This window comes from Engraulis encrasicolus, chromosome 24 (genome assembly GCF_034702125.1).
Source record: "Engraulis encrasicolus isolate BLACKSEA-1 chromosome 24, IST_EnEncr_1.0, whole genome shotgun sequence".
In the NCBI taxonomy this organism is placed as follows: Eukaryota; Metazoa; Chordata; class Actinopteri; order Clupeiformes; family Engraulidae; genus Engraulis; species Engraulis encrasicolus.
The window spans coordinates 36,128,547-36,149,887 of NC_085880.1; the positions used below are offsets into that span (position 1 = coordinate 36,128,547).

At 44.1% G+C, this 21,341-nt stretch overlaps 1 protein-coding gene across 1 annotated transcript; it reads left to right on the forward strand.

The window, feature by feature from the left end:
• Positions 1-10,167: 10,167 nt before the first annotated feature.
• oprm1 (opioid receptor, mu 1) lies at positions 10,168-20,764 on the forward strand. Its single transcript, XM_063192231.1, has 4 exons — positions 10,168-10,418; positions 18,216-18,561; positions 18,831-18,843; positions 20,027-20,764. Exons 1-4 carry the CDS (start codon positions 10,168-10,170, stop codon positions 20,581-20,583), a joined length of 1,167 nt encoding a protein of 388 aa, XP_063048301.1. The 3' UTR covers positions 20,584-20,764.
• The last annotated feature ends 577 nt before the right edge of the window (positions 20,765-21,341 follow it).

The following is a 21,341-nucleotide window of genomic DNA, read 5'->3' on the forward strand; positions in this document are numbered from 1 at the left end:
ATCACCGGCAGAAGGCTGCAGAACAGTGCAAAACTGGCAACTTGGCATAACCGCATAACCTCGGATTTTGCTGGTTGTTATGCCAAAACAACCTTACGGTAACCAATATCTCGTGAGATGGTTGCGTGTGCGTGCTGCCCGGATGCGCTTTTCCGTGCGCGCGCTATCGCAATTTACTGTTATTGTTCTTACTCTTCTCGCTTAGAATAGCCTACAGAATAGAATAGAATAGAATAGAATAGAATAGAATAGAATAGAATAGAATAGAATAGAGAATAGAATGGAGTAGAATAGATTAGAATAAAATAGAATGGAAATCATATGTGAAGAAGCCTAAAATAATGGTTGGAATCAGGATAGTTGTGGATCTAAAAAAGGCAGTTTAATCAAGCCATGGTGGTGGAGCCATACCACATATGGAGGAACTAATAGTAGCCTATACCCTAATGACAATACACTATAGGCTTTCTACCACATTCTGCTTCACAAGATGGATCATCGGTTATCACTACAGTTGCCCTTGAACATGCCAAGCAGCAGCTTCCATTGTGCAGACATAAGGGATCTGGCAGCATTCATCATAACCCATGAGCATCTCTTCAGATTCTGATGTGTAGCCTACCCTAGGCTACAGGTTAGTGTCAGGGGTGTTGTAGCCTACAGGAGGGTAAAGTGTGACTGAGACACCAGGGCCCCATGTTAATAGGGGGGCATAATTTGCTGCTACAGGTTAGTGCTCAGGCTGTAGGCCTAATTCAAACAGTAGCAACCAGAGGCAGCAACTTGGACTGCAAGCCAAAGATGCATCATGCATGGGATCATGGGATTGGATTGGAGTGTGGCGCCCCCTGCAGACAGCCCAAAACACTGGTGGCAGACAAACGGACAGACACAGATTGGGTTCTTTCCAATGTGCAGGCAGTGTTGCCAGATTGGGCTGTTTCCAGCCCAATGGAGCTGTTTAGGATGACCGTGTGCGGGTAAAAATGGTATTTAGCAGAAAACCCCGCCCAATTTTTGCCATAGAAATCAATAGAATTGGGCGGGATTTTGTGCTTCTAGGCGGGTTTTGATCATTTTTTGGGCTGGAAATCATCAGCCTCATCTGGCAACCCTGTATGCAGGCTCCCTTCCTCGGCCTGCGCTTGTGGCCTCGCATTTCGCTGACGCCCGTCTCCGTGGAGAAGACAGGGACGAAGTGGTGCTAAAGCACCCGCCCCTCTGCCTGACTGCACAAAAAAATGCCCTTTTGGAAAATTCTTCTCTTTTTGTAGCCTCTTACTGCAGCTGGGGTCGCCGGCGACCCTATTCACTTACTGAAAATGCTTAACTACATCATAACAACATTGCTATGACATTACAGAGAGCCATAGTGCAGTGCTAATTAAAAGTTTTTTTTCCTCACAATGTGCTGTGGTCCATCTTGGCATGGTCATCTACAAATGTTTGGCCATCAAAAGCTTGTGACGATGACGTCTCGATGTAAATAATATAGTATGGCCTCTAGTAAGGCAGTCATAAGCTCTGCATGCCCTCTGTCCCCCCACAAGGGTTACGTGGCGCTATTCCGACATGTTGCTATTCCGACGTTAATGTCTTTTGTCGGAATACCGACACGTTTTCCACCGTCCGCCGCTATTCCTACATGCCGCTATTCTGACATCCCTAACCTTAACCCTAACCCTAACCCTAACCCCTAAAAAGTGTCAGAATAGCGGCATGTCGGAATAGCGCTATGTCGGAATAGCTATTGCCCACCCCCACCCCCCCCTCGAGCACCTGCCCCGCAAAATGTCTGTGCACACCACTGGGCCTAGCCACAACATCTTTTGGGGGACTATCCTTCATCCAACACCTGACTACAAATGAGAAAATGGCATTGGAATTGCGCTTTTGCGAGATTTTGAAATACACTTCTGCCGTCAGTGACGTCATCACGAGGCCACAATGACGCAAGTGAGCAAGGCAGGACGGGAGTTAGTATATTAGAAAGAACTCTTGGTAACACTTTGCTTGACGCCGACATCATACGTATGACATAACAGTGTCATAACATTCTCATAATGCAGTCATGCTTGTGTCATAAACATTATGTCAATGTCTTCAACATTTTATAACTGTCATTAAGAGAAATTCAGTTATGGTAAGACAGGCATAACAATGTAAACTTTTCATGACCATAACACATTTATGACATTGACATTATGTTTATGACTCGTTCATGACTGTGTCATGACACTATTATGACACTGTTATGTCATATGTATGATGCTGGCATCACGTTAAGTGTTATTGAACCCTTTATTGCATCACTGATGCTCCGCCTCCATGGAGAAAACGATAACGTTTTCTCGCTGTCACAACACAATAAGGCGCATGTGACGGAGGTCATCTTGCACCTGTTCACCCCCCTCGGGGATTGAACGTGCGACCTCGTCAACTACAATGGTCCGGCAATGGGAGACACAGTACGATACCGCTGGGCCAAGAGACTAGTCTCTCGGCCTAACGGCACGAGACTGTATGAGGCTATCGGAGGGAGGTTTTTACCAACGCTCAACGCCAACTCTGCTAGTTAGCCTCCGTTACACTCTCCCCCTTAAACCTCACTCCCAATCCGGGTCACGGCACCACTGTGACGGAGGTCATCTTGCACCTGTTCACCCCCCTCGGGGATCGAACCAACAACCTTTGGTGGACTTGTCCCTGTTCAACACCCCTTTGAATTGTGCTTCTGCGAGGTACTGAATAAAATGTCTATCATCAAGTGGACACTGTGGTGTACTGTGCTAAGCCCCACCACTTATGGGGATTGCATGCACAGGGGCACCCAGATTCGATTCCGACCTGGGTCATTTCCCAACCCCATTCCATCTCTCTTTCCACGATGAATTCCTGTCAATCTTCGCCATCCTATCCTATCAAAAAATAAAGGCCCAAAAATAGCAAAAGACATCTTTTAAAAAGTCTGTCATCAATTATGTTTTGCCTCGCACCTCTAGGCCACAAGCACAATACAAGGATGAGAGGTTGGATAATGAGATAGGCTCATCACAATGTCTGCCCCCCACCTGCCACAGCCTCTTGGGGCCCAGGTGAAGATGATGTCTACTCTTCTGGTGGGAGTGTCCAACGCCCAGAGCTACTTTGATGACCTCGCGCTGTGTGCTATGCACCAGGGCTTGACACTAGCACCGGCCAACCGGCCAAATGCTGGTAGAACTTAGCAGTGGCTGGTAACAATTTCAGTGCCACTAGCTAATTTGGCAGGTAGCTTATTTCTTGGTATGACCAATCAGAATAGCATACGGTATATTCTGCACCTTGTGTATCAATTGTTTGTATTCAAGTTCAAGAAAAAGCTCAGTTACTCAGTTTCTATTTGCTTGTTTTATTTCCATGTGGAAACCCATGCACTCATCTTCTTGCTTTAAACACCTCATCTTCTGAGGTAAGATGTACAGCATCATGATAAAAAAAAAGAATTGTGGCTAGTAGGATAGCTGGATGGCTATAGACTCGGGAAAACCACTAGCCACAGTGGCCGGCAAGGGAAAATGTAAGTGTCAAGTCCTGCTATGCACATGCAGACACTTAAGATGATACATGAGAGGGTGTTGCAGTGTCTGAGAAGGGCGGGACGGACTATGCAGAGACCCTTAACACACGCTGCTCCACCAGTGGATCGCTGTAATAGTCACTGGAAAAACGTAACTACCATAGAACACCCAGGATCAAAAAATGAGAAAGAATTCTCTGACTAAGGCTCTCGAAATTAAAATTTTATTTGGAGTACCTTAGTCAGAGAATTCTTTCTCATTGTTTGATCCTAGAAGTACTATACCTTGGACTAAAGAGCACCCAAACCCAAGAAGCCAACAAACAGTCTGGATAAGAGCACGCCATACTCCATAAACTGAAAGTACCATAGAACATCACTATGGCAGTGCGCAGCACCTTTAGTAATAGATAACGATTTGGTTACTGCCATTCTAGTAACAGCGAATTTATGACTGGGGCCGTGTCTTACTTGACAGGCCGTGCCCTCCTAGTAGGGTGGCCAGACGTCCGTCTTAAGGACGGGTCTTATCCGGTCTTTTCAGTGCCTTGTCCGGTGTAAGGCACAGCATTAAGCCGGAGTGGGACCCCCAAACCCCCCGTCCTAAAATATGTCCACCTTTTACTTGTCACGGACTTAAACACCTTCAGCGTTGCTACAAGTCAGGTCAAGAGCAATGCAAGTACTTTCTGAGCTCCCAAAAAATCGGGAACTCCTCCCACTTTGTTGAGAAGCAAACAGCCATTAGCAAACCAAGTTCCCGTTTGGGAAATGTTAATTGTTATGCTCTTGGTCAGACCAAGTCTCAAAGAGATTTGAAATTCGATGATAATCAGGCTAGTGTCTTACTGGATTAAATGCACAATGCTTATCTATCTTATTAACAAATTAAATGTTTTGAAAATTACAGCATTTTGATAATATTCACAAAATAACAATTGTCAAACTTTTTGGCATCCGGTATGTATGTATGTATGTACCGTATGTATATGTACGTATGTATGTATGTATGTAAGCGTGTGCTGTATGTTTAATATATGTGCAATGATGTGTGTAATGTCCATGTTTTTCTGTATTTATGTATGTATTCTGGATACCTTGATTTCCCTTGGGATTGATAAATTATACTCTACTGTACTCTACTTAATGGTAATAGCTACAACAATTTCACACTCTTGCGTTGTGGTGGAGCTACTTGGTGCTTGCCTTCTCTGTGACCCAGGGTTCAGATGTGCTGATGAGGCTGTCCAATGCGGCCGTGATGTGAAACAGCTGCTGGTACCCAGCCATAGCACTGGTGTAACGGAGGCTAACTAGCACAGAGTTGGCGTGGAACGTTGGTAAACCTCCCTCCGATAGCCTCATACAGTCTCGTGCCATTGGGCCGAGAGACTAGTCTCTTGGCCCAGCGGTATCGTACTGTGTCTCCCATTGCCGGACCGTTGTAGTTGACGAGGATGCAGGTTCGATCCCCGAGGGGGGTGAACAGGTGCAAGATGACCTCCGTCACAGTGGTGCCGTGACCCAGATGGGAGTGAGGTTTAAGGGGGAGAGTGTAACGGAGGCTAACTAGCACAGAGTTGGCGTGGAACGTTGGTAAACCTCCCTCCGATAGCCTCATACAGTCTCGTGCCGTTGGGCCGAGAGACTAGTCTCTTGGCCCAGCGGTATCGTACTGTGTCTCCCATTGCCGGACCGTTGTAGTTGACGAGGATGCAGGTTCGATCCCCGAGGGGGGTGAACAGGTGCAAGATGACCTCCGTCACACTGGCTCACTGTGAGTGCGTTACAATATGCGAACCTGCCTCCTCCACTTGTGCTTGTCTCCTCGTACCAGGAAGTAATATGTCATGATGACATCACTGACAACAACATTATATATCAATGTCTTCCAAAGGCTGAATTGTAAAGTCTTTTTCTCATTTGCAATTGGGATGGTGAATGAAAAACAGTCCCTCAAAAGTTGTTGTGGCTAGACTGACAGCTGGGAAACTTTATCGTTTTCTCCACGGAGGAGGGGTCAGAAGGCGGGACAAGGAAACAAGCACAAGTGGAGGAGGCAAGGTTGCATATTGTAACGCACTCTATGACTCAGTGATGGACAAAATGGATTCATTAGTTACAATCTAGGGCCACATATTCCAAATGAACTGGTTTTACCTGTCAAATTCAACCAGGTGATCATACAACTAGCCAATCGCCTGGCTGAATAGGACAGATAAAACCAAGTCATTGGAAATATGTGGCACTGAATTGTAACTAATTGCGGAGTCATGGGTAAGCGGTTAGGGCGTCAGACTTGTAGCCCAAAAGTTGCCGGTATACCGTCCCACCGCACTGCTCCCTTGGGCCGCCATTGGGGGCTTCCCCCTTGCACGGGTGAGGCATAAAATGCAATTTTGTTGTGTGCAGTGAACACTTGTGTGCTGTGTCACAATGACAATTGGAGTTCTTATTGAGATGAGTAGAAACACAAAAAGAAATGACCAAAGAAACAATTACATCATGCTCTTAACAGGAGACCTCTCAAATTTGAAAAATCCTTTTTGACTTCATTATCAGGGCACCCTAACACTATTTGGTAATGTTATTAACACTATTTGAACTACCTATTTGAATTTAAATATGCACATTCACAATCTCTTTGGTTAAAATAATACAATATGTTTCACTCATTGTCATTCACCCCTTTTTTCTTATTTCACACAGTGGAGACCATTGAGATTAAAATGTTTTTGAAAGGAGAAGGGGCGCCCTCTGCTGGTCAGCCCTTTCAGATTTCTGAGAAGAGAGACATAGGAGAGACATAGGAGGTAATAATGGATATATTACATTACATTACACTTGGCTTTTATCCAAAATCCAGACACTTTTATCCATAGCGACTTAGTTATTAATAGGGTTTTGGTTACAGTCCCTGGGGCAATGTGGGGTTAGGTGCCTTGCTCAAGGGCACTTCAGCCATGGAGAGAAATGTTGGGATAGGTTAGGTTGGGATTCAAACCTACAACCCTCTGACCTTAAGACCACCTCTCAAACCTTTATACTGTGGCTGTGCACATGGTGCATTTTCACTCCTGAAACCAGGACGTGTGTCCAGCGTTTACATGCCAGGGAGTAGCCTAAATGAAACAGGCAGCCATGCTTTATGAAATATTGCAATAAAGTACAGCAAAGAGTAGTAGGATGTGGATCAGTTGACAGATAGCCTAGCTGCCTATGCACTGTGCACTGTGCACTTGTGTGAATGAGAGTATGTGAAAGCATCAGAGCTGGCGTCACAGTACAGCGTGACAGTGGCAATGGCATTGTATCAACCCACTGTGTACTGTTACATCAGTGTGACGGGAATTTTCTTTTTACAATTCGGAATTACGGTACATGAAAGACCAAAGTAAAATTGACTATTTCATTCTGAAGCATTAATTCGGAATTAAAAATGTCATGTAAACTTAGTTGCTAAAAAAAACCTAAAAGCAGATGAAGAAAACGCAAAAATGTGATCCAACCAGCCTATAGTTGGTCACTCGATAAGTACATTATAGGTGCATCACTCGATAATAACTGTAGACCAGTTAGTTAGTGGAGTAACTTGTATTGGAAGGATATGACGGGATGGCCACCTCTGTGTTTAACCGGATCACACCGCACTCTCGATTAAAAGGTGCCAAACATAAACAAAAACTGTGTAAAATTGAAAGAAAAATGTCTGCACACTTAAATCCCCTTTGTGTTCTTTTTAATAATAGGCCAAGCTTTCGGTCTACTGACCTTCCTCAGGGCTCAGTTTCGAAAGCTTGGCCTATTACACAAAGAACACAAAGGGGATTTAAGTGTGCAGACATTCTTCTTTCAATTTTACTTTGGCCACCTCTGCAAATGTAATGCATGTAGCTGATGGTGTTTGCCAACAGTAAGCCTCCATAATAACAATCAGAAGATGCTCCACTGCCCATGTGCCACAGCCATGCATCTCCAGTGCTCGGGCCCTAAAATGAAAAAATAAATAAAAATAATAAAGTGTTGACGTAAAAAAAAAAGACAAAAGAAGAGAATGTCTTGTTTCCTTGAGCACGAGTACATGCATGTAGATAAATTACCTTGACCTGAGTGGTAGGCTACTGAGAAAAGAAATATGGGACATTGCAACTGTTGCCAGGTTGCAGATGTCGCCATGGTAACTGTCAGACTCCCTCTTGCTCTTCACTGACAACAGCATAACATTGCTGTTTTCTGTTTCTAAAGCACATTTCAGAGCAATCATAAATTACAAACTGTGTAATTATGTACTGTGCAATTGAAAACAATTTCACCTATGTATAAAGAAATGTCAAACTTCAACACGCGCGCACACACACACACACACACGCACACACGCACGCACGCACGCCGGCACATACATACACACACACACACACACACACACACACACACACACACACACACACACACACACACACACACACACACACACACACACACACACACACACCCCAGGATTCATTTTAGTGTGTATATTTAAAGATAGGCCTATCTTTAAAAAGATGTCTAGATATTTAATACATATATTTATATCTATATTTATTTATATATTTATCACATTTTCTTTTATCTCACTCATCTGAAACATTAGGCCCAACATTTTCTGTAGCCCCTTAATGTGCGTCGTACCTCCTGTGGCACGCTGTAATAGACATTGAAAGTTAACTACTGTAGTACTACACTACTATGACAGCGCACGGGGCCTTAGGTAATACACTACGACTTGGTCATCGCCATCCTGGTTACAGCTCATTTATAATGCCGTGTCATAAGGGGTTAAAGTCTGGCTTCTAATATTCAGCTACACAATCAGTGCAACAAGTCTTACCCAGCTGACCATGACGTACACAATGTGGAATGAAGTTCCCGTGGTAGAAAATCATATGGTGTGATGGCAGGGAAGCCGACTGAGAGGACAAAGGGGTCAGTTGTCCTGGGCCCAGAGAGAGGGGGGTGGGGGGTGGGGGGCAGAATTTGGTCTTCATTACATTATATGTATTGGATCTGGATTGGAAGAAGATGTGACAACATTGAAACATTAGTCTTGGCACACCCAATAAAGCAATAAACTATCCACATCTAAGGATGCTCCGATGACTCTCTTCTTTACCTGCCCTTTCAGATGACTTTGTCCTGGGCCCAGCTCAAGCTGTCAGTAGCCCTGTGTACAGGTGTACTCAAATGAACAAAACACCCAACACAAATAAGCAAATTTAAGCACTTAAGGTTTTCTTTTGCCTTAAGACATGTAAAAGATAAAAACTTAAGACATGTAAAAGTTTTTTATCTTTTACATGTCTTAAGGCAAAAGAAAACCTTAAGTGTTTAAATTAAATAGTTACACATAATGAACCTAATACATATGTCAAATAAGCAAATGTTCAGTAGCCTACTTCTAGTTCCAGATTACTCATGAGGTATTCTGGCCTGTAATCTGCACCTGATCAGACCTATGAGACGCAACCACTCAATAATAAGAAAAATATATATAATTTCTGAGTAAACCTAGGCTATTTACCCAGCATTAGTTAGAATTTCCTTTCAAAATGTATGCTGCCCATTCACAATTTTGATCTTCTCATTAATATTTACCACGTAATACTAGTATGTGTCAGTCTGACCAAAGTGGAATAAGTTTTGCAGTCAAGAATGCACAGTAAAAAACAAAAAAGTTAACTCAACACTCTGACCCAAATACACTCACAGAGGAGATGTTAAATCTCGGAATTGACACTGCAAAATTTACCGGCCTGTTTTTGGTCATTCAAAATGGTGGACTCAAAGAAGTGAAAAATGTGCAATTCTGAATATTTTAAATTGATAGTGGTGGTGCTCTTGTAATTATTTATGTTCTGTAAAGAAAAGTGGACCTATTCATTCTGTGTAAACCTGGTCAAGAAACTGACTTGTGCTACCAAACAAGGGCTTTGCCACCAAGTCCCATGGCTAGATGTTTCAAATACTTATTACCATCAATGAAATACAGATCACTTACTATATTTAAATCACTTTTTCCGGATTTACATTTATATTCTATCTCACCATCTAATAACACAATCAGCTATTAGGCCTATATATTTGTTTGGACAAACCTACAAAATCAGCATGATCAAATATTTGTTTCCATTATGGGCCATCTCCATCCCGAAATCGGATGTAGCCTACACCCCTGGTGCAGTATCCTAATAGCTAATTCAGCACATAATCACAGGGAAGCCTACTAGGTAGTGCACCATTGCCCAAGAATTTCAAAACACACTGCCACCGCTTTGCGAGATGTGACGTCACACGTCATATAGCCTAAACCACCCGATGCACGGGTCTTTCCTTTTCTCTCCCTCCTTGTTTCAGATATGGTAGGATCTAGTCTCCTTTTAAAATAACTCGTTTGACTGTGTTATGAAGGACACATTTAGCTGAGGGTCGCCAAAAAGGCTTGAAATAGGGAATACGCTGTGATCTCCATCAGGCACGGCGCATTTCACGGTACATGCTGTGCGCGTTCCCTGTAGTCAGGTAGTTCTAGGTGCATTCGGAGCGCAATCCAGGCTACGCACATGGACACGATGGCAGAAGCTGGCAATGTGTCAGACCTGGAGTACATGGAGTCTCAGATGGTTAACAGCAGTGCGTACTGCTTGAACTTCAGCGATAACCTGCACCTTCTCGGCGCCAATTATTCGATATGTGACCATGCTGAAAACCAGGAGAAGGGTTCAACGCCTGTCCTCATCGCCATCATTATCACCGCCGTGTACTCCATCGTGTGTGTGATAGGGGTGGTCGGCAATGTCCTGGTCATGTATGTTATCATCAGGTAAGGTTTTCCTGAAGGAAGGATTTTCTTTTCTCATACCAAGTGTGGCATCAGTGTGGCTGTGGTCATTGCATGAAGACAGCGTAAAAATGACATGAGAATGGTGGCTTAGGCTAATATGACCTGTTGACAGCTGATGTAAAGTTTGTGTTTAACCTGACACATTACTGTGAGGTGATATCTGTCTTTACCCGCCTTGATGTGAACGTGCGCAGTGTGGGTTTGTTTGGCATGGCTGGTGATGAATGAATAAACGGTGATAGAGGCTATTTGTCATATTATAAAAACAATATGACGTGGTGCTGTACAGTTTTACGATACGCGCGTTTTGGCCATACGCCGCCATGAATACTTCAGCACTTACAAGGGAGTCCAAACACGACAATTGGCACCGTTTGAAGTCCATACCAGTAAGAAACAGCTTACTGACGAAAGACGCACGATTGGTAGAACATGGGTAGCCTATACATGATTTTTAGATTAAGAAATGCCCTTAAAGCATAATGCAGGAAATCAATTGCGCAAATATCTCATGTATTGCTCATCAAATGCGTATTTACTCTTACATTAGGCCGATTTGTTTAGGTAGTTAGAACAGGCAACAAGGGGACGCTAATCGTCTATCCAAAATTAAATTCCCGCAGAGCAGGCTGCGCGTAAATTGACTTGCATCGGCTGCGTCTTCCTCCACGTGTTTCCAAACTCACAACATAGAGCTACAGTAGGCTTAAGGATTCATGCAGGGCTCTTGCCCTGACCTGGCGTCACACTACAGGTAAGATAAATTGACAAATGAGATGTCTGTCGATCTAGGCTACCTCATTTTTTTTTAAATCCCCACCGCGCGCCCACATAAAAAAATAATCATGCAGGCCTATGTTGCCTGTAGTACCTGGATAGATGCCCCGACTAAATGGAGATGCAAAGGGCGGTGTGCAGAGAAAATTGTCTATTGGTACTTATAGCTGAGATCTAGTGGTATGTACTGTATATGGGGGGCCTTGCCATGGTCTACACCACCCTGTTAACTCCGGAAGGTCATTGATGATAATAACATATAATATATTTCCTACAAAAGCGCAGTAGGCCTACTCCGTAAATGCTCATAACGAACAGTAAAGGAGGAAGGATCATCATTGTCTGTACAGAGTTTAGCACATAGGCACAACATATCTACATACCCAGGGCTGGATTAATGCACAGGCTAGATATGGCTGCAGCCTTGGAGCCCCCACCTGCCATGGGGCCCCTACAGGCTAGATATGGCTGCAGCCTTGGAGCACCCACCTGCAGCCTGGCTGCAGCCTTATCCCCCCCCATGATGTGAATCCCTGAATCTGGTCACCATAAAAGTGTAAGACATAGGGAATACCAAATTTGCAACAGTGCTTTCTGGGTCCAATAACATCACCCTGCAGTTGCTACCTTGTTCTGGCCATTGATTTTAATGTGCCTAAATATCCATAGGCCTACCTAGTAGACATATGTAATATAGGTCACAAATGTGTATTGTGTTGTGTCTATTAGCCCCATAATGCATGCTGTACCAGCAGCACACTGTAAGGCCAGATTCAGACCGCGGCGGAACGGCAGCTAGACGACTGAGGTCTTTCTGCTTATAGTTTCGGCCGGTGTGTTCTACTCGCCTTTCACACCGTGCGCGGCCCGGCCTGTCCTGTTCAACACCCCCCCCCCACACACACACACACACACACACACACACACACACACACCCACAGCCAAAGATAGCTTGTTACTTTGCCATTAATTTTAATGAGACGTCCAAAATCCGGCCTAATAAGGCCTAAGTTTTAGCCTAAGGCCTAAATCACACCAGAGCGGGGAAGCATTGCAAGACAGACGCGATTTTTACCAGCGTTGGTGAAAACTCTTGGAAACAGATATGTCCTTCCACACCAGCCGGCGGTAGTGGGGCATTAGCGGTGCAGGAGCCGGCTCCGCTCCACACTGCATTTGGAAAGTAGAATTCGGGCAGATTTTGGACGGCAGCAACCGGTGGTGTCCCATTCAAATGAATGGCAAAGTAGCAACATGTAAGGACGGCTCCGCACTTAAAAGTTTGGCAGAACGTCCCCCCCCCACAGCCTAAGCTAGCGTGCTACTTTGCCATTCATTTGAATGGGACACTGCCGTCCAAAATCCGCTCAAGTTCTATTTTCCAAATGCAGTGCGGAGCGGAGCCGGCTCCCGCACTGCTGACGCCCGACTATACCGCCGGTTGGTGTGGAAGGACAAATATGTTTCCATGTATTTTCGCCACCTCCGGTAAAAATCACTTCCATTCCGCGACGCTTCACCGCTTTGGTGTGAAAGCGGCCTAACACATCCACAGATAGACACTATGATGTTTCGGCCTATTCCTTCGCTAATCGTCGGTAAAATGTACTAACTAATGTAACTTTAGCATACTATATACTTTGCATGTAACAATTCAGTGCCCAAGTAGGCCTGCATACAGATTTCTGTGAAGCGTAACTAGACACATCTCCCTCTTATTGACCACCTAACTATGTAGAGAAATTAGAAATACATTGCATCTATAGGCCAAACTTCAATGGGTTCACTGATTAACTCCCACTGTTTAAGACTTTGAAGGCGATGATGGGCTTTCTACATCATTGTGAATGCTGTGCAATAACAGCGTTGGCGTGCGCGGCCGGCCAGTCCTGTTCAAAATCCCCCCCACAACTAGCTCGCTACTTTGTCATTTGAATGGGACGTCCAAAATGAGTGCCTGTAGTTTTGTGATGTGTTAACCAAGTAACAGTCTGGAACCAACAGATCAGTCTTATGCATCACATTATTTTATTTATAATTTATTCATTATTACTTTAAAATAAAAAATGACCACCATTTTACTACACGATTCCCTTATTTCAGATCAGACTGATTGCTGTTATTGTTCTCCTGTTTTCAGGTCATCTCTGTGTTTTTGAACTGTGCCCTCAAGTTTCATCTGTCATTGTGTTTCATGGGGTCTTTAAGTCCTTCTACTTGTCGAGTACCTTGGTCAGCTACCACTGTTGTACTTTTAAGTGCTTTATAAATAATTTTGACTTGGCTTATGCATTACCAGCTCACTAAAATACATATTACATTACATTACATTACATTACATAGCATTTAGCAGATGCCCTTGACCAAAGCGACTTACAAGGAGAAAAAAATTAAGCAAGAACAGGGTAAGGCGCAGTGTACAGTTGCAACACTGATCGCATTATCCAACACAAAGTAAAGATGATGTAGCAAAAAATAAGATGCATTAAAAGTGGCAAAAAGTAAACAAAGACATAAAGGCGTAGTTTGCAGTTGCAACACTGACAGCATTGTCCAACACATGGTAAAAGATGTATACAATAATAAGATGGGTAACAAGACATTTTTAGATAATAAACAAAGACATCTTGGCGCAGTGTACAGTTGCAACACTGACAGCAATGACAGCACACTGACAGCATGTAAGTGATGATCAATTATTCTTGTATTATTCGCAGCTCTCTTAGATAATGTCTTGATGGTCATTGTAGTCATTGAAATATGGGTAATTGCATTATAATACCCTATATAAGTCCCCTCCCCCATCCCAAGCACTGTCACAACATTGCACTCACGCCCTTTCTCTCTCTCCCTCCCTCTCACTGTCTCTCTCTATCTCTATCTCTCTCTCTATCTCTATCTCTCTCTCCATGTGTGCCAAAAGGAGATTGAATTAAAAATGTGTTAAAAATGCGGAGTGTACCACTACCAGTTGTCTCCATGGAAACACGTTGCCACTTGGTAACCTCACCTTTTCCTCAGTTTCCACGTTGGCGTAATTACTACACTTTGCCTTTGTAGGGCAGCGTAGAATGCCAGGGTTATGGGTCAAGGACTAGAGAACATCCTGCACACCTTCCATGACATACATGTTGCTCCAACTCACCCGAAGAAGGTCTGAATGACTGAAATGCTGTGAGCAGGAATCTCGTTATTATAGAGTCAACAAGGCCTCTTGGCCTTCAATTTTTCTAAGGGCACAAAGGCCAAAAGCCATAAGGCCATTAAAGAAATTTTTTTTAAAATGTTAAAAATGTAAAAATCGCCTATATATTTTTTTATTTGTCAGTGAGCTCAAGGCTGATTAGTTAGACGTGCAGGTCAAGCTATACAGGCAGTCCAGGCTCGAATCAAGTTGAATCAAAAAATGCATGGCCCTCACAAAATTCATTCCTGCCCTGGCAGTGAGCAACAAATGCATGTGTAATGAACGGTAAGCAGGATTTTGTCTGCTGAGACCGATTAGAAAAAAATTGGAAGCAATGTGAGGAAAGGCACGCCAGTGTTCACAACGCCAAAGAACGAAAAGCAACATGCTCTAGAGCCATTGCATTTTCTAGATGACAGTGAAATGCTCTAGAGGCGAGGCATTGCATTTTCTAGATGACACTTTCTGACATTTCTCGCACACAGACAGACAGGGTACTTGCAACACTTAACCCAATTCACTTCGGAGGGCCAAACACACAAAATCACCAGAGCTGTATATAAAGATTGTATAACACTTTACTTGACGCCGGCGTCATACGTCTGAAATAACAATGTCATAACAGTGTCATAATAGTGTCAGGAACGAGACATAAACATAATGCCAATGTCATAAACGTTTTATGACCATGACAAGTTGACATTGTTTGGCCTGTCTTTGTCATAACCGAATTTCACTTAAAGACAAAGTCATACAATCTCTATGACATTGACACAATGTTTATGACACATTCATGACTGCATTATGACAATGTTATGACACCGTTATGTCATACGTATGACGCCGGCGTCAAGTAAAGTGTTACCAAAGATTAACATATTGCTCTGATCATCGCCAGAGCTGTAAGGAGATGAACTTTAGATCAGAGGGTTGCAGTTTCAAATTCCATCCTTCCACTCCCTATCTCACTCCATGGCTGAAGTTCCCAAGAGCAAAGCACTTGAACCCACACTGCTCCAGGGACTGTAACCAATACCCTGTACTGAGCCGTAGATGAAGATCCACATATAGCTTCGAAAAGGGGGGTATTTTTTTTGGGGGGAGGAACATTTAAGTACCAAATTACGAGGCGCAGGATTTCTTCTCGACTGCACTTCTGGGCTTATTGCTTTACAGTGCTTTCAAAAGGAAATGGAAGAAAAAGATCAATGTGAAAATTGATTGCCACCTGTTAGTGAATGACATATTTCCTGGCAATGACAACAACATTAACCTTTCTCAAATGGCCGTATAGCCTTTCCTCTGTTTGCTTTCGCATGTTCAGTAGCGCTCCATAATCTTATCAGGCATTCAGAGCTGACAGAAATAATACAGAAGGTTGTTAATCTCAATCAGGGCAATACGTACTGTAGGCTATATCACTTCCTGAAAGCTCCATGCGGTAGCCATGGTGATGGTTATGGTAGGTGGGGATGGTGATAATGAGGATGATGATAGTGATGATTTTATGCTGCTGTAATTTTATTTGTATGCTGCTAAAACAGCACTACCTCTGTGCTTTTTATTTATGTACCGGTATTTATTTATACGATTATTAACATCTGTATTTCTATAGAATTTCTATTTTATATCTTCCTTATACCCCCTTCTGTTAACTCCTGTTTTTGTAGGCTATGTAAAGTATTGCCTCTTGTTTTCTGGTAGGCCTACAGCTCGACAGAGCGTGACTCAGATGCCATTTTTTGCTTTTCGTATACGCACGACACAGCTCGTAAATCGTGTCGACCTGTAGGCCTACCAGAAAATCTGCTGTGGAAAAGAGGCATATGTGGTCTATTTTTTTTTACACGTTGAATGTGTGATGTTGCTGCAGTGCTGCAACACATGTATTTCCCCGTTGTGGGATAATAAAGGGCATAGTACTTGCTTACTTATTTATTTATTTACTCCTTGCCCATGCGGTAATGGCAGAGAGAGTAGAGAGAGAGAGGTTCCATTGGCCCATTGTTTCCTGGTTCTATTATGCCCCCCCTTAGGCAGACCTAGGCAGACCTAAGGACTGTTCTATTCATTGTAGGAGCATTATGACACAGCCCTTTAGGCAAACCTATTATGTTGGCATATCTCTATATACTTAAAGAATCTCTGGTAATGACATCCCTTCTGTGCATTGGGTCTTGGCTGAGTTGAGTGTACTGTAGTGGAAATGGAGGCTAATTGATCCCAACACGTCCACCAGCCATTGTGCTCCATGCTGCTCTACAGTATGTAAATGGGATGTGGGTAAATGTGGAAAGTGGTTTACTGTAGGATGGGAATACAACAGACAAACGGTTTGATACGTGTTCAGTGTACAGTACAGTATCATTTTGCTGTCTGAGCATGGAGAGAGCTAGTGCTATTATCATTATCATAATCGTAGTTTCTCTGGATGTGTGTTTGTGTGAGTTCAGCCGTCTGTGTGTGTGTGTGTGTGTGTGTGTGTGTGTGTGTGTGTGTGTGTGTGTGTGTGTGTGTGTGTGTGTGTGTGTCTGTGTCTGTGTCTGTGTCTGTGTCTGTGTGTGTCAGGTTGTCACAATGACAAAAAATACTTTCAGTTGTAATCTGCATTTATTTGTAGGAATGGGACAAGAAATGGGAGCATAGAGAGGACGGATAAGGACAACCAAATATCAAGATTAAAAAAGATGAAAAAAGGCCACTTCAACAAGGAGTTTTTCTGCTCTCGCCTCTCACTTTTATCATTTTTTGTAATATTAAGGGATTTTACCTGAAACGTTAAGAAAATATGAAAACAATGGGAACAGAAAAATCCTGGTTGAATCTGACTTTTTTCATGTTTTATCTAGCGTAGAGAGGATGGCCAACTGGGGGTGTTGGGAATGTAACCAGCAGAGCCACCTTCAGCCATAGGCATGCACAGATACAGTAGGGACGAGGTGGTGCTAAAGCACCTGCCCCTTTGCCCTACTGGAGAAAAAGTGTCCATATTTGAAAAAAAAAAGTTTTTACGTTTTTTGCCACAATGAACTGTGGTCCATGTTGACATGATAATTTACAAATGCTTCACAATAAAACGCATGCGACAATAATGCCCCGCTAGAAAATATGTAAAGTCTCTATAGTAGTGTTTCTCAACAGGGGTGCCGGGGCACCCTGGGGTGTCGCGGGTCCCACTCAGGGGTGCCGCGGAAGCATGGCTGATAAAATAAATTATGTAATATAATACATATTTGTCTAAATTGATAAGTTAATGCTAGTCAGTGGAATCTTTCATCTGCCATTTACGCACAATAAAGTAAATATAGGTCGCCCCAGTCAGCTGCAACTTCGAACGTAGGTCGTGTGACGTCTCCAAATGTGTTACTTTTCTAAGCTTGTGTGGTATCGGATGCGGTGCCATATTACGGGTTTGTTGGTTTGGGGTGCCTTGAAATTTTTCATGAATTGAAAGGGTGCCTCGCCTAAAAAAAGGTTGAGAAACACTGCTCTATATATACCCTTGTAAGGCAGCTGGAAGTTCCACTTGCCACCAAAACCTCCTTTCAGCACTTGCCCCCTCACCAACATGTCTGTGCATGTCACTGCTTCAGCCCAACTGATTGGATGTGCACGACTACCCTGGTGCTTACGCTGCAAATCCACTATCCATTTCCTCTACTCAGCTCTGAATTAATGTTTTTGTTTCCCTCTTCTCCTTCCTCTCCTCTTCTCCATCATCCCTGTTCTCTCCATTCATCACCCCCCTACCCCACCCTAACACATTCTGTTCATTTTCCCATTCATGCTGCTTTCCTCCTCTTACACTGCAGGTACACAAAAATGAAAACGGCCACCAACATCTACATATTCAACCTGGCCCTGGCAGACGCGCTGGTGACGAGCACGCTGCCCTTCCAGAGCGTCAACTACCTGATGGGCACGTGGCCGTTCGGGGACGTGCTGTGCAAGATCATCATGTCCATAGACTACTACAACATGTTCACCAGCATCTTCACCCTCTCCACCATGAGCGTCGACCGCTACATCGCCGTGTGCCACCCGGTCAAGGCCTTGGACTTCAGGACGCCGCGCAACGCCAAGATCGTCAACGTGTACAACTGGATCCTGTCCTCGGCCATCGGGATCCCCGTCATGATTCTGGCGTCAACCATTCCTGCAGAAAGACCGTGCAGCAGTGAGTCTTATTTTTTATTTATTTTTTCAGTTTTACATTTAGTTTCACTTGACTCTCCATCACAGTTTTGCCAAAGTAAAAGTAGAAGTAAATCTATGGATCCAATACAACGCTAGCACATGATATTACATAGCGGTTACACTAGTTATAACAACATTGTACCTCATGAGGTGGCAAGACGTTGCTACTGAAAAAAACTAAAAACCTGAAAAGAAAACCCCAAAATTTGATCAAATCAGCGCAGAATCAGGTATATCACTCTAGTATCCCTATAGTAGTGTTTCTCAACAGGGGCGGTACGGCCCCCCAGGGGGTGTTGTGGAGTTCTCGGGGGGCGTTGAGAAGGATACATCTGAAAGGGGGCGGTGCTTAGTTGCCATCGGGGAGCATTAATCGGTTGGTTTATTGTTTTTATACTAAGGGGGGCGTTGTCAGGCTTATGATGATGTTGGGGGGCGTTGGGAGGGTAGTGATGAGGCCAAGGGAGCGCTTGTTCAAAAAAGGTTGAGAGCCATATAGTAACCGTAGACCAGTTACTCAGTGCAGTTGCAGTTGGAAGGATACTATTGCAGGTTTTGTTTTCTACGCTCTCAATGACAGTTATATGACAGTTGTCTTGGTATGCACTACATGGGGTTGTTTGAATGTGAACCAAATGTTGTGGCATTTAGAAAATTATTACAATCATTGGCAGGCCATACAGTCTGAAATCAAGGGAAAATGTCTCAAAAATCATGATGACAAAAAGGAAAATCTGAGGAATATGAAAAATGAAGAAACACAACTGTTATGTTCAGGATAGAAGACATCTGAGGCACTTAGGCAAAAAATAAATTGTAACCTTGAGTGCCTCAGATGTCTTCTACCCTAAGTTTTGGAGCCCCTACTCTGATGAGCACCAAGGAAAAAAGGTGAAAACCCTGAAGCACTCTGATTTCCTGTGTGTTTTTTACATCTGGTATGTGTTTTGTGATTGTGTTGTAATTAAATGGGGAATACATTCTTTTGAACTCTAGGAGGAGGTTTAGACTCCCTCAGTGTAATCATAATCGCTACAAAACACTCTTTTATACCTCAGTCTATTAAGCTACTGAATAATCAGGGAAGAAATGAGTTTGTGATTGAGTGGGCCAAAATGGACCTCTACAGGGGTTTTAGCTGGCAGGGTAGCATGCATAACTGAATGTATCCTTGTTTTTATTATTTTTCTTATATTATGAAATGGTATGGATGGTATGGACTTGATGGGACAGGAGCAGTGGGTTAGGACATTAAGTGTTTTTGTACATCACATTTTATTTTTGTCTGTTTTGTTGGTTTTGTTGGTGTTGTCCTCTTATGTGTTGTATGGTGCTGCAACCTCCCTGTCTCCTAGACAAATTTCTCCTTTGTGGAGACCAATAAAGAAACCTAACCTAACCCTAACCTTTCTATTCATTCCCACAGATCTCCCTCCCGTGGTGGACTGCAACCTCCACTTCCCCCACCCGTCCTGGTACTGGGAGAACCTGATGAAGATCTGTGTCTTCATCTTCGCCTTCGTCATGCCCGTGCTGATCATCACCGTGTGCTACGGCCTGATGATCCTGCGGCTGCGCAGCGTGCGCATGCTTTCGGGCTCCAAGGAGAAGGACCGCAACCTGCGGCGCATCACGCGCATGGTGCTGGTGGTGGTGGCCATCTTCATCGTCTGCTGGACGCCCATCCACATCTTCGTCATCGTCATGGCGCTGGTGGCCATCCCGCTGTCCACGCCGCTCAAGACCATCACCTGGCACTTCTGCATCGCGCTGGGCTACATCAACAGCTGCCTCAACCCCGTGCTCTACGCCTTCCTGGACGAGAACTTCAAGCGCTGCTTCCGCGAGTTCTGCGTGCCGAGCCCCACCGTGCGCCGCTGGAGGCTCGAGTCCTCGCAGGCCAGGAGGAACCAGGGGAAGCCGGGCCGAGAAGCTGGTGGTCCGTCCACCGAAACTGTGGACAAAACCAACCAGCAGGTATGACTAGCCCTGGAGATGTCGTCAGTGGGGGAAGGAGGGGTGGGAGGGCAACCCAGTGACGACATGAATTCCGAGCTTACACAAGTGTCCCTGGAGCTGTGAACCGCCCCCACCCCCACACCCCTACCGCTCCATATGGAGTGATGAATGTTGGAGCACAAACACACACGCATTGAACAAGCCAAGCCTTGCAATCAATCAAGCCTAGCGATGCAATCAAATCTGTGCTTGTTCAAAAATTCCCAGAATACACACTTCATCGCTCGCTTTCATCCACAGAGATTTTATAGCACAAGGTGATGCAGACCACAGACAAGTGATCTTACAGTAAGCCAAGTGCCAATTCTATAAGCTCTTCAAGGCCACCTAAGAGGTTTTTGTGAGAGAGACAGAGCTGCCTCTTCAGGGGCGGGGAACCAATGTGTGCTTTCCAATATGCAACCTTGCGTCCTCCACTTGAGCTTGTGGCCTCGCCCCGCCTCCTGGCCCCTCCTCCGTGGAGAAAACAATTAAGGTTCCCAGCTGTCAGCCTAGCCACAACTCTTTTGGGGGGACTGTTTTTCATTGACAGTTTGCAAATGAGAAAATGACTTAACAATTGAGCGTTTACGAGGTATTGAAATATAATGCTGTTGTCAGTGATGTCATCATGACATATTACTTCCTGGTACGAGGAAACAAGCACAAGTGGAGGACGCAAGGTTGCATATTGGAACGAAGCCTATGTCTCGAAGGCCGTTTACGGCCCTTGAGGCCATCTT

Excerpts from the sequence above, each read along its gene's own strand:
- oprm1 (XM_063192231.1), top strand. The coding sequence starts at position 10,168 with ATGGCAGAAGCTGGCAATGTGTCAGACCTGGAGTACATGGAGTCTCAG. Across the intron at positions 10,419-18,215 it reads GTCATGTATGTTATCATCAG|GTACACAAAAATGAAAACGG; the intron begins GTAAGGTTTTCC and ends CTTACACTGCAG.